General features: G+C 50.7%; 6 protein-coding genes across 6 annotated transcripts; 2 read left to right on the top strand and 4 right to left on the bottom strand.

The window, feature by feature from the left end:
- Positions 1-622: 622 nt before the first annotated feature.
- K441DRAFT_631136 (uncharacterized protein) lies at positions 623-2,096 on the bottom strand. Its single transcript, XM_067646301.1, has 3 exons — positions 1,973-2,096; positions 1,562-1,919; positions 623-1,512 (listed from the first exon to the last, which is right to left on the bottom strand). The coding sequence occupies exons 1-3, from the start codon at positions 2,016-2,018 to the stop codon at positions 801-803; spliced, it is 1,116 nt and encodes a 371-aa protein (XP_067507332.1). The 5' UTR covers positions 2,019-2,096; the 3' UTR covers positions 623-800.
- A 631-nt stretch (positions 2,097-2,727) lies between these two features.
- On the top strand, positions 2,728-3,543 carry K441DRAFT_546503 (uncharacterized protein; the record flags this gene model as incomplete). Its single annotated transcript, XM_067642866.1, has 1 exon — positions 2,728-3,543. A coding segment is annotated over one exon (816 nt), but the record flags the coding sequence as incomplete, so codon positions are not given.
- An 833-nt stretch (positions 3,544-4,376) lies between these two features.
- Positions 4,377-6,256, bottom strand: K441DRAFT_546365 (HET-domain-containing protein; the record flags this gene model as incomplete). The annotated part of the gene is made up of 2 exons (XM_067642857.1): positions 4,377-5,468; positions 5,516-6,256. The coding sequence occupies 2 exons, from the start codon at positions 6,254-6,256 to the stop codon at positions 4,377-4,379; spliced, it is 1,833 nt and encodes a 610-aa protein (XP_067507330.1).
- Positions 6,257-7,650: 1,394 nt separating this feature from the next.
- Positions 7,651-9,598, bottom strand: K441DRAFT_372153 (arrestin domain conatining protein). The gene is made up of 3 exons (XM_067641457.1): positions 9,323-9,598; positions 8,276-9,160; positions 7,651-8,157 (listed from the first exon to the last, which is right to left on the bottom strand). The coding sequence occupies exons 1-3, from the start codon at positions 9,398-9,400 to the stop codon at positions 7,915-7,917; spliced, it is 1,206 nt and encodes a 401-aa protein (XP_067507329.1). The 5' UTR covers positions 9,401-9,598; the 3' UTR covers positions 7,651-7,914.
- Positions 9,599-9,940: 342 nt separating this feature from the next.
- K441DRAFT_655752 (cyclophilin-like protein) lies at positions 9,941-11,179 on the top strand. The gene is made up of 2 exons (XM_067647911.1): positions 9,941-10,084; positions 10,314-11,179. Exons 1-2 carry the CDS (start codon positions 10,073-10,075, stop codon positions 10,797-10,799), a joined length of 498 nt encoding a protein of 165 aa, XP_067507328.1. The 5' UTR covers positions 9,941-10,072; the 3' UTR covers positions 10,800-11,179.
- K441DRAFT_631120 (zinc finger protein-like protein zpr1) lies at positions 11,028-12,602 on the bottom strand (the record flags this gene model as incomplete). Its single annotated transcript, XM_067646300.1, has 3 exons — positions 11,028-11,554; positions 11,611-12,388; positions 12,456-12,602. Coding segments are annotated over 3 exons (1,449 nt in total), but the record flags the coding sequence as incomplete, so codon positions are not given.
- Between the last annotated feature and the right edge of the window lie 191 nt (positions 12,603-12,793).

Genomic DNA, 12,793 nt, shown 5'->3' with positions numbered 1-12,793 from the left:
TGAAGCAGCGGTGAGCGGTCTTAAAAACCGGGCTTTAACGCGCCCAGAACGGTCCCCGCAAACCCCAGATTGGACAGCGACAAACGACATCGCGGGTTGGAGAGTGACTCACGTTGAAAGGCCGGAATTACCGTCGTCTCAGCCGCACCCCACCCCCCAAAACTGCAGCCCGTCGATCTGGCTCGATATCACTGGGAATCTTGGCGTACCGTCAGCTATCATTCAATATAGAAATACAGTACATGTCCTTTTCGCTGCAGTGTCCTTGGGACCATCTCTCTCGATCCTGTCCCATCATGCGATCCTCTTGTCTGAAGTTGCCAACTGTCAAGTGCCATGTCAACCTCCAAGACGTGTCCCGGCCGCGGAGATGAGAGGTACAAATGCATCTTGTCATCCGGATATAATGCTTATGGGACCGGCCCATCTGGAAGACTGCACAATGCAGGGAAATAAACTGCAGGTAACCCCCCGCTGGACGGTTACCTTCGGTGCTTACTATGCGTATGCCGACTGTAAGGCAGACAAGGAGACGAAATTATTTTGCTAATATCAAAATTTAACAGCGATTTTAATCAGTGCCGGCCAGCTTTCTGTGTCATTAGTTTTAGACCATCCAACAGAGCTTATAGTTAACAGTAGCAAAGGCTCAAGGAAGCCTTTACTTGCTGCAGAAAGTTGTGAAAGCTATTCTACTACACATTGCATTCTAGCGTTCTTCAAGTGTTCATTCAAAATGTGCATATTATGGCACCAGCTAGACGGATCGTGCCTTACAGTCTTCAAACGCATGTAAAATGCTATGTCCAGTCCATCCCATCAATCATCATTCGCAAACACACAGGCTCACGGCTATTATGCGGCATCACCTCTCTACAGTCTCCAAACACGTGCCCGCGCTCCGTGTAATCTCCAACCGTGTGCCATTTCTTCTGTCGCTGCTCCATCTGCTCCACAAGGTTAATGAGAGGGTTAGGTGCTTTCCCTTTCCCTAACACCTCGGTTTTGACAACCTTCTTCGCGAGTTTTCGCCATTCCTCTGCGGCCAGCTCGATTTCAAAGCCCATGGGGCAGTCAAGCTCGCCTGTGTGCAGGTGGAGTGTTTCCACTGACATGTCGCCCATCCGATACTCCTTGGTCAAGCCCGCCTGCTCTAGCCTCGCAGCTTCTTCGTTGATTGCACGCAACACTTTGTGAAAGCGTTCAGCGATAGCTGTCAACAGAGCGCTGAGCGTCATGACATTTTGAATAGCGGAGAAGGTCTCCTTGGGGCAATTTGGACAGTTTAGAATATCAAAAGTGCTTTGCAAAGCTGAACGTAAGTGTGGCAAGACAGATGGGAATGCGAAGGAGTTCAACGTTTGAAGATTAGTAAGGGTCAGGTACATTGTCGAGAGGCAGGGACAGGGGAGCTTGGGGAACTGATCTGAGGGAGGGATGTTCAATATACTGAGATCCGGCACGTCTCCCGTCACGGTCCATGCTGGCGCTACTGTAGATGGTACTCCAGTACTGTTTATTAGTTAGCATAAGCATTCAATGGTGCTTATTTAATGCTGACCCTTGTGGCTGTATTGATTCTTGTGCTTGTAAATCGATCAAGTCCAGGTGGTCCTGGTCCAGAAACGGCAGTGTCATGTCCTCGTCTGAGGGAATGCCGTAGAGTGATCCGTGGCCATCTGAATTTGCAGGTGATATAGGGCCGATATCACTGATACTACCGGGTCCGGGAAAGCTTGCCAACGAACAAGCGATATCGACACTCTGAGAAGATTGTTGAACAGGCTGATCTGTATCGTCTCGCCGCCTTTTCCTGGGTCTGCCCATCCGTTTCTGGGCAGAGTATACGCATTGGATACTCTCTTGCTGACATCTTTCACATTGCGGCAGCTCGCCAGAGCATTTCAGCTTCCTTGTTCCTAGTGACGATTAAGTCCCGTGCGGCGGGTCAAAGCACACCAGTGACACTCACGGCATTCATCACAGGCCGCGTGGCGCTTTTCGGCTCGAGGCTGCATTATATGAATTCTGGAGGTCAATTAAAATAGGACGGTTCAGACGATGGCTTTGCTCTCGGGAGGAGTGTAAGACGCGGCACAGCAGGAGCAGCTGCTGGAGTCGTAGGGCTATCAGCGCCGAATAAATGCCGTTCCGACGCGCCAACGTCGGACGCGGTCCTAGCAATTCTTAGGATTTTCAGTCTGCTTAAAGCGTCTTAGATGGGCTTAATCGAATCTTATTGGATCAAGGCGCAGGGCGAGTCTTTCCCTGCGCATCCCCGAACGTTGAGCCCTGAGGTTGATGCCTTGTCCTAAGCCGAATTAGGACTACACTTTCTCATTGCTGCCTGGGTCATCGCCACGACAGGTTCTCTACTTAACACGAACTCAACGCGTCTCCTTGTGACTTTTGAACTTCCATTACGCTGACTTAATCTCCAGCACACCCTCAGCCTTGAGCCTGCCTTTCCCAGATAACCATCCTTCTACTTACTCTCCTCTCTCACGAAGCAATTCCTCAGAGTCCGGACCTCGAAAGCCAGCCTGATAACTCCAGGCGCTGCACAACATGGCCGCTCAAAAGGTGACTTCCAAGGAGACTCAGAAGGGGAAGGTTGGTACTGCATTGCTTTCGCAGTCTCCCACTGTCTGACGAAAAGCCCACCAGCAACCAAAAAAGAACCGCAAGGCGTCTGCGAAGACCCAAACCGCCATCACAAAGCGGCGCAAACCTTCGGCCTTCCCGTTCTTCAAGCTCCCGGCCGAGCTACGGAACATGATATACCATTACTCCCTCGTCGACACCAACGGCATCTACCTCGTTTCGAAGAGCAAAGCCTATCGCCGCGTCGTCAAGCGCAGGCTATTATCAGAGCATCCACAGCCGCCCGTCCAGCCAGCCGACAACGCCGGCCAGCAGGATGCCAGTCCGCAAGACGGCAGCGACGACGCCTCCGGAGCCAGCCCCTCCCCATCAGAGCGTCCGCCCGCCAACCAGTCGCTGAACAACCTGCTCGCGCCGCAACTGCTCCGCGCCAGCCGGCAGGTATACGACGAGGCCGCGCCGATGCTGTACACGCAGAACGCGCTGTTCGTCGAGGACACGACGTGCCTGCACACCTTGCTCGCGCAGACGGGCCGCGAGCGCGCGCGCATCGCCGACGTCACGATCCAGGCCTGGGGCGCCGGCCGCGGCGTGCACAACGCCATGAACCACGTCTCCTTCATGATGCTGGCCGACGCCGTCGGCCTGCGCCGCCTGCACCTCGACTGCGTGGCCGGCTGGTGGGCCGCCGCCGACAAGGCCGCCCTGCAGTTCTACCGCGACGCCCACTACTGGCTCGAGGCTGCGGGCGCGCGCGCCGGCGATATGGCCGCGGGCGTCGACGTCATCTCGTTTCCGGAACCGCGGGAGGAGTCGTCGCCTGAGTCGAATCGGAATGGTTTTCCGTATTATAGGCGCTGGGGCGGCTTCAAGAGCACGCAGGAGAACCACGAGAAGTTCCGCGAGGAGCTAGTCAAGCTCTTGAAAAAGAACTCGTGAGCGGGTGGTACTGGCGGGGTGTATGGTCGGTCTCCAAATTGCACGCTTTCTCCTCTAGTGATATTGAGCAAATTGGTAGCCCTTTGTTTATTTTGGAGGATGCTCGTTTGCTGCTTACTTGAATGATTAACGAATTCGGCGGGCCGTTTGTAGTTGTAAGATTATTGATGTTGCATGATTGACTGAAATCAGCCGAAGCGGGTTTGTAATTTTTTTCATTTACCATGCGAAGATGGCATTATATCCCTATAAATGAGGGCAGTAACAGGACTCGAGATTTCAACTCATGAACCGACTTGTAAATGTGCTGCCAGTGGAGAGAGAAATGCCCTGTTAATGCCTCTAAAGATTATGTGTTCTAGGCATAACTTAGATGCAAGTGATATATCACGCCACATTAGAGAATTGAAATTTATAGGAGGGGATTCAAAATCGAGAGTTCGGTAAGATAGGAGTAAATTTGGGCTTCTGGCCGTCTTCAAGGAGCATAAATACTTTCAAGATTGAGGTCATGTAGAAACTAGAGCGAAATGCGGTTGCTATGGTTGTTGCCAGCCAACCAGCTTTTCTGTCCCTTTACATTAAGGCATTGGGGAAGGTTTCCGGCCTTTAGCAGAGCTTGCACTGGGTTGCGGCGAAATCTTGAAGAAGTCTTTACTCCCCCAAGAAAATTGTAAAAGTTTCTCTGTATGATTACTTCTAAACACTTCAGGAAGTCGTCTTAAATGAATACGTCATCGCAACGACTAACCGGATCTCGCCTCGGAGTTTTGCGCACTAACAGCCCTTCCCATTCGTTTCCACAGAAGCAAGGAATCAAGACCGTCAATGTTCTAACTTAACCGAATCTTCCGTCTGGTCTTTAATAGCTTTCGGTCATCCAGGACGATACTACTTCGTGACTCGTTGATATCAGACCAACATGTCCAGAAGTCAACAAGCCCTATACGTTCAGCCCCATCTTCCTGGTCTTCGATAACCATTACGACTGGACTCCTGCTGGCCTGCTTTCTGTAACTAAGGACAATGCAATCCCAAGTACTATCGTGAAGCCGAGTAACGAAGTCGTTCCCACCTCCGGGTTGTTTGGATAGAATCAACGGCGAGTAGACCGAGGTGCCGTCGTTGAGTTCGGCTTTGGCATAGAATTCGCGCATGCCTTCTTGCTGAGTGAGCTTCTCGGATTCCGTGGAACCCTGAGATATCTCTGGGTATGAACTAGAGACGATAAGAATCTGAATGGTCCAAGCTTCAACGTCAAGATGTTGGGAGGTTTTCGAGACGGCAACTTTAGATCCTGTAAAGCCATACAGCTCGTGGAGCGTGGCGAAACTTCCATCCTCCAAGGCAACTCGGAATTCTATCCCAGGGTTCTCCTGAGCACTGAGCTTCTCGAACGTAAGCCACTCGCGAAGAGAGCCAGCCCAGCCTGTCCAGGACCAACTAGGGAATCCGTCACGCCGTGGCGCGGGGCTTTGTAGAGACCAGCAAAGGCCCCTAGCGAAGCTTGCCGACAGCTTCCACGGGTAGGCACGGTACTGCTTGTAAATAGCACCTTGCTGTTTCCAGTAGGTCAAGTCCATGTCAAATTCGATAGGCACGCCTAAGATGTGGTGGATTGGATAGGAAAACTTTTCGAACGCTCGGAATATGCCAAGCATTCCTCGGAGAATGTCGCTTTGGTAGGTTAATGCTTTCTCGGAATACTTCTGAATATGAGATGTTAGGGGCCAACATCTCTTCCCAAAACCGCCTCTGAACATCCCATGGCGTATGCAGGTCCTGTATCTGCGTCTGTCGTTCGTATGGAACGCTTCTAAAGGGGTTTGAATAGACTCGTGGCAATGCATGTTGTTGCACTCGAAATAGACTTGATGCTCTGTGAATATTAGACGCCTTATAGAGAAGAGAGCTTCCTGGTATACCTAGATGATTGTTAGCTATGGGACTTGCGAGCAATTATCTGACATACCCAAGCTCGCTCCATCCATTTCGATCTTTTGACCATGTCCTGTGGGTCAGGTAGGGTAGAGACAAGTACATGGCCCTTAACATTGGCGCATGGCTGCGGTATTCGAGACCTGCTTCCTACCCCTGGGAGCCCGAAAGAAGGGTCACTACCAGCCGCGGCGATGATGGTCATGTGTGCATGATTGTAAATAAGATCCATTATGCCCATATGCTTGAGAACATCCGTATCATCGTTTTGGATGATGCAGTAGCGGTCGACCCACAGGTACTGTAAATCGAGGCTTCGGACAACGGTCATGGCGTCCTCAATTACGGTTGGGAGGTGCTTAGGAAGTAGACCCGTCTCAGTACAAACAAGGTAATTTCTGGCGTCCTTCTCCTTTATACCCCAGACGTAGCTCATAGCCACATACTGACAGTTCTTTGGAGCTTCGACTACCTTCCTAGTCGAGCAGTCTATGAGTCTGCATGGGGGCGTGCAACTATCATCTAGAATCCTACAAGTCTTAACATGGCAATTCGTACAAAACCGGACCCAGCTCTTTATTAATTCGTAGTCAATGGCATCTGGCTCGATGCTGCGTCCAATGACACGCGGGTGAACTGAACGGGTTGGCAAGGCTATCGGACAAATATAGCCCCATTGCTTCAAAATCTCATGTGAGAGGAGTTGAGGCTTTTGAGAATTTGATTTTTCTGCTTTAACTAAACCAAGGACTGCCGTGTTTTCGATTTTCGGCATGAACTGGGAGTTCCGGCGGTTAATGATGTGGCCAATGCTTGTTGCGCTTGAGAATGCTCGCAAAGAAAATTCCACGTCTTCTTGCGATGCATCTGTGCCAGGGCAGGAGAAGACAACGTGAGCCATGAAACGGCAAAATGGGCAAGTCGCAGTCAGCCCTTCACGCGTAATCCGGCCCACATCTGCTACAAAAGATCCAATCTTTTCAGTCACATCTTGGAGAAAGATAGTGTCGAAGTCAATGGCATTGCAGCGTCGACACAGATTATCATCGTCGAGCATGTCGCGCTTTCGTTTCCGGCTTGATGAAGCCATGGCGGGTAGCGACCGTCCAGCGCATGAACATGGCTAGCCTAATCTCGTCTCTTTAGGTCGACCCTATCCAAATGAGTTCCAGGTAACAAAGTGCAGACAGATATCATGAATTGAGGGTTAATGCCAAGCTTGACAAAGTATGGGGATAGAACGGATGGTAAAACAAACCCTCTTCGCTTATTCTCCCCGACTAAGGCTAGACTTTCCCCAGTCTCACCGACTTTGAACCCCCAACACCTTCGACTTACCCTTCTCAGCTTACCACACAGCAGAATGTCCTCTAACGACGACCTCCTTGCTTCCGTACGTACTCCTACCCACTAATACCCTTTCGGAACATCCTCTTACCCTTCTCAGCTCCAATCCAGCATGCGCAACGCCCTCTTCACTTTTGGGGCCTCAAGTCAACAATATCAGGACATAAAAGCTATGGTAGACGAGCATATTGCCTCGAAACCACCCCCAAGTTCTTCCACATCAACCGCTCAGTCAGGTCCTGTTTTCACGCTTGCTCATCGACCCAAACCCCGGCCTACTTAGACCGCGTATTTCTGGGTAGAGCGAAATAGTCTCATTTTGAAACGTTCAAACAGCCAAAAGAATAGCTGGAGTAAGAAGGGTTGTTTATGAATTCGTATGCCATGCCATCGTGCCCACAAAGGACATAAAGTACACCGATACTGGCAGAGGTCGCAATGCGTGCTCTCTCATATCATCTCTGCTCTCCTCCCTCACATCCTCTCTCCACAAACCCCCAAACCTCATCCCACACTTACACGGCACAAAGAGTGTCCTTCTGCAAGATCGATTATCCATGAGTGAAAATAAAGCCGAGGACTCGCCAACACCATGCAAATGCAGTACACCCGCGAGTCCCTAAATCCTCCCCAAAAAAAGAAAGGAGAACGATCCTCTGGCTCCCCGGCTCCATGTCATCCAAAAAATGAGAGGCGCCGATCGAATATGGTTTCCATGTCAAAATCCTGATAGAAGTTCCGTGAAACGCCCCGTAGGGAAATATCAACACACCCCCGCTCAGATGCACGCCTACTCGCCATCCCACGCACAATTAGGGCAAAGCAAGGAGATTCGTTTCGTGGTCGGCGTTTTCCCTGGGAAATGTCGCGCAATACGCCTTTCGTCCGCCTCCTACCCTTCTCGAGACATTCGGTTCCTGGCACCTCGTTTGCTCTCACGCCGGATCCGCCCCCGAGATCACTCAGCTCCAGGCCTCCTTGCCCGCCCCTTCCGCGTCCACCGCTCACTCAACTCCTTCACTCTTAGCAGTCCTCTTTTTGAAGAAACAAGGCATCCAGGATATCCCCTTCCCTCCTATCCTTCGCTCACTCAATAAGGGGTTTCCTCACACCGCCCACCATTGCCATCCCTAATGCCCTCAGACCTTCGGGCTCAGACGATTTAATAATACTGCTGGCGGGTAGCATTGGGTTGTCGGGTGAGACATGTGCGGCGTCTTTAGCGGCCTGTTCTATTGCTTCCATTTCCTCTTTACAGCCGGCGTGGTCGAAGGGACACACGACGATCGGTTGGCGTAGTAGAATATCTTTTGCTGCTGACATTTGAGCCTATTAAGACCATTAGTACTAAATTTTCCTAAACCCTTGGTGCCCAGGAGAGGTTGATAAGATTACTGGATTTTCGGCTAGCGAGGCAAAAGGGAAATCGCTTAATAGAGTCACTCACTTTAACGGTTAGATAGTACTCAATTTTGTACAGCGTCCCCGTAGTCGTAAAGCCACTGACTGTATACATAGGGAACTCTTTCTTTCCCCTTGGTATTATGCCGTCATTATCCCTTAGATCCTTTGCCGGGAACACTAATCCCAGATTCGTGAAGTAGCCAGCTTCGGGCATCTTAACTCCGACTGCCTGCGTCGTCTTTGCTAATGTCTTCACTTTCCGCGACGGTTCGTCGCCTTCGTGATTGAAAATAGTTTCTTCATCAATGCCTACAGTAATTTTCTGAATCGTCACCTTTTTCGCCTTTGAGAGCCAGTCCGGGTTTGGTGATAGTTTTATGTACACGCTGACAGGATCCAGCGGACCATACGACCAGCGTGGTAGTGATATGCCTAATGTGACGAGGTGATCCGTGACGCGCTCTGCGCTCTCTGGCCGGTTGTACATTCCGAATGTAGATAATGTGTCGTATCGACTGATTGGTACGGGAAACGCATACTTCTTTTGCTCCTGGTGCCCTTGCTGCACCGTCACGACCAACTCATAATACGTTTCTGCCGTCCTACTTGGCAGCTGTAAGCTCGCCGGTGGTACTCTCCGAGCCACCTCCTCTCCGCCTCTGCCGTATGGGATAAATATTACGAAGGGGAGATCCATGCTCAGCACACTTTCGTACTCTTTCCCTGCCGGACAGCGGAATAATAGCATTTCTTTGCCGACAACATCGGTAATTTCCTTACGGGGTGCAGCGAGATGCTTCTTTGTGACGGAATCGGCGGAAGGGTGTATAGTTTCTCGGCGCTGTAGAGCAATGGTGACGAGAGAGACAAGGACGGGTGCGCTGACACCTACGAGTGGACGAATTTCGACCTTGCCTTCTATTCGAGGCTACAAAAGGGGGTCAGTATAATGCTCACCCGAGGAGAAATGATAGATCTGCTACGTGACTGGAAGCGATTGATAGACAAAAGAACGATAAGCAATGCTGATTAACAATGTTGATGTGCAATGGTGGTATATGATGTTGTGATAAGCTGAGACACGACCTACCAAAGTAGCCGAAATGCCCGGATAACCCACGAGGAAATTACTATTTGGCGGTCCAGAGACCCGCACAAACGCCGTCATCTTATCTCAGAGAGAAGGGTTGTCGGCGCTGGCCTGCGGCGGTGGGGAGGGCCGCATGGGAATCGGTGCTGCTGCGCTCCTCTCTCCAGCTCTCCGGGCTCTCTGCTGTGCCTGAAGTCTCGCCTTCCTCGAACTCAACTGTCTCCCGGGCGCACTAGTCCTAAGAATGTGGAGGTGTGGTAGAAGGGTGATGTTCGGGGATTTGCGCCAAAAGCAACGGGCTGAGGGCTGCGGAGAAGGCGGGAGCGAGGGTTGCTGCGTAGGGCTGCGCGGTGGATCGTGGGAGGACCAGCTCTGTGATAGGACAGCTGTTTCAGCAGCGCACGGTGGGGTAGGAAATCGAAGGAAGGTCAACGGTCGCAATGAGATATTCAAGCAGGGCGATTACGGCGCGGGATGTACAGGAGGAAGAATGCAGTGGGCTGGGTGAGCAGTGGCAGGGTGAGCAGGGAAGACTTCGGGCTTGGTGTTGGTGTTGGTGAGGCTCCCTGTCTGGCTGGGTGGGCGTCTGCTTTGCGAGGTTGTGTCACGACTTGCGGTCGGCAGACGGGGACGAGCGCTGATGCTCAAGAAAGCCAACGTCAAGTTCATCAACGGCCGCCAAAGCCACCTCATCGACATCACCAGCGCCAGCTACTCAAGACATGTTTGGTAAGCTGGACGGCCACGGCAATGTCTGTCACCGTAAGACGATCCATTTCATGCATACCCAGCTGCTTGCTCTAGCCCGCAAGGCTCGCCCAACCTATCAATCCCATGTATTACGTCTCAACTGAACGCCTCAATGACCCCAATTCTCCGAATTCCGAATTCTCGTGTGAGGTGCAGCATCAACCACGGGCCTGCTACCGTGATGGTGCATTTTCTAGTTATTGCTGAACACATCGATACTAACATCTATCCTTGTGTCTAGCTTCACACCACGCGCGGCGACCTCAAGATCGAAGTATTCTGCGAAGCCGTCCCTCGCACCGCTGAGAACTTCCTTGCCCTCTGTGCCTCTAACTTCTACGATGGCTCCCCATTCCACCGGCTGATCCCCAACTTCATGATCCAGACTGGATCGCCAGCTTCGGACCCAAAGTCGAAGTCATCGACCTCCATATACCCTACTCCAAACTCTCTCTTTGAGGATGAAATACGCCCCTCATTGAGGCATAATGTGCGTGGCGTGGTCAGTATGGCCAACAAAGGCCCAGATACAAATGGCAGCCAATTCTTCATCACCTTCGCACCTGCGCCGCACTTGGATGGGAAGAATACCGTGTTTGGGAAGGTGATTGAAGGAATGGAAGTGCTAGATGATCTGGAGAAGGTTGAGGTTGATAAGAAGAGCAGGCCCAAGGAGAAGGTGTTTATTAAGGATGTTACCATCCACGCAAACCCGCTTGCAGAATAGCTACCGCAGCTGCACAAGTAAAGCAGTGGGTTGTTTGTATTAGAATTCGAGAACTTGAGATGGTATAGTCGTTTCGGCTGGTTCAAAAATGTTAGGTAAACAACAAATCTCTCAATTGCTCCACCACGGCTTGCGGAAGCATTGGTATCTACATGCGCCAATCCAGGTTGCCAATAATGCAATCCAAAGCAAACTTTTCCCAATAAAGGGTCATCATGGCTCTGTTGCAGTAACTTCGCCATTGACTGCTGCTTCTTCTGCCTCATAACCTTCCGTCTTGATGTCCTTTAGCCCAAGATGCTCCTCCTCCTCATTAGTTCGCTCATAATCCTCTACTTTCATCTGCCCATCTGGCTTCGGTGCCGTGAAGCTCTGCACGTAACTGCTTGCTAGTGGATCCTCAAGGATGATGGTAAACTTGACTTCGCCTCTGATAGCAGCAGATAACTGACTGAAGAAAGTGACCCATTTCTCTTTTGCTGTGGCATCCATGGAGTCGCCTCCGGTATTATCACTCGCGTCGAAGATGGAAGTATGGAGGTCATCACGCACTTGTGTAAGGATTCCCTCAATAGTGGTGAAACGTCCTCCTAGGGTTCCTGGCTCGACGTTGAGGTTGAGTTCTGGGCATTGCATAGCACAAGATTCGGATTTCAGGATATCTCTAGTGAGATCCTCCGCTTTTTCAACAGACAATGTGATTCGGCGACCTTTCTCTGGTACTGCCCCGCCCGTTTTGACTTCATTACTTCTATCTACAAGCAAATGTTAACATGAACCTTACAAACGAATTCACAAGAGAGAAACTTACAACCGCAGTGCTCACAAACTGTACTCATCAAGACAACCTGCTTGAAATGTGGTATGTTGACCATCTTCATGTTTGTAGCACATGGCTTCGCGCAGCCAGGGCAGCTAGCTGGAAATGAGTAGACTTGGTTCTCCACAATGTCTTCCTCGTCCACATTATTAACACTCGACTCCGCTGGCATCTGAGGATACATTTGGTTTGCGTGATATTCGGGTCGTAATTCGGTTGCCAGAGCCTCTTCGCCACCGCTTGCCAGCCCTAGCGCCGCATTCTGTTCTGCATTCCTTGGGTACTCATACCGAGTATATTTGCCTAGCTTGTCGTCTGTAGAAGGTTCTATCCAGGAGTTCCCGGCAGGGTCATCTACAGTTATCGTGAAAGGGAACTTGCTTCCGCCCGCCATATGCTTGAGTGTCTGTATTATACCTTCAATCTTCTTGTAAACTTCTAGAATTAGCTCTTTTCTCTCCGGCTGCTTCTGCTCAAGATCACTGGCAACCATGGTCAACAGTCCCTCCACGTTTGTCAACTGCCCTCTTCCCGGCGGTATTTCCAAATCAATATCTTCTATCCGGAATAGGCAAGTATCGCTCTTAACAATCTGTCGGTTAAGGTCCCCTTCCTGGTCCGCTTTCAATGTGTATTTTATACCTCGTTGCCGTATTTCGCCTGCCGGTTGTATCTCGGAGTTTCTGAAGTGACAGTGAGGGCAATCGAAGGACATGATGATGATTTCTCGGAAGAATGGTATCTTTGTGAGGAGTAATCGGGTGGTGCCCTATAAAACAAAACAATACTCAGCTCTTGTAATTTTTGGGTTAGATACGCAACGATGAAAGACATACATCTCCATGGCAGTTCATGCATAAACTCTCGATTTCATCGACGACTTTAGCTTCTCCATCTTCGCCACCACCTTCTCGACTTGCGTCTGCGACTTTCCGGCTCATGTCCTCGAAGAGGTCTTGCGCAAGACTCTGACTCGCCATGGCAGAAGACTATCCCAAAAGCTAAGGAAAGATTTGAAAGATTGAATAGCCAAAGGGTGGAGCTAGTTGATGGACAGTCTCGATGTTGAGACTCAAGCACCACGCGAGTACTGCTTCAGTGTGTTTGTTGAAGCCAAAAAGTTATTGGGGATGACAAAGGCATTGAGGTTTGCGAGCCCCTCGGTGGGGCAATT

This window comes from Cenococcum geophilum (assembly GCF_001692895.1).
Source record: "Cenococcum geophilum 1.58 unplaced genomic scaffold K441scaffold_9, whole genome shotgun sequence".
Lineage (NCBI taxonomy): Eukaryota > Fungi > Ascomycota > Dothideomycetes > Gloniales > Gloniaceae > Cenococcum > Cenococcum geophilum.
Note: the sequence above shows the minus strand (reverse complement) of the source record. Positions and strands in the feature narration are given on the sequence as shown.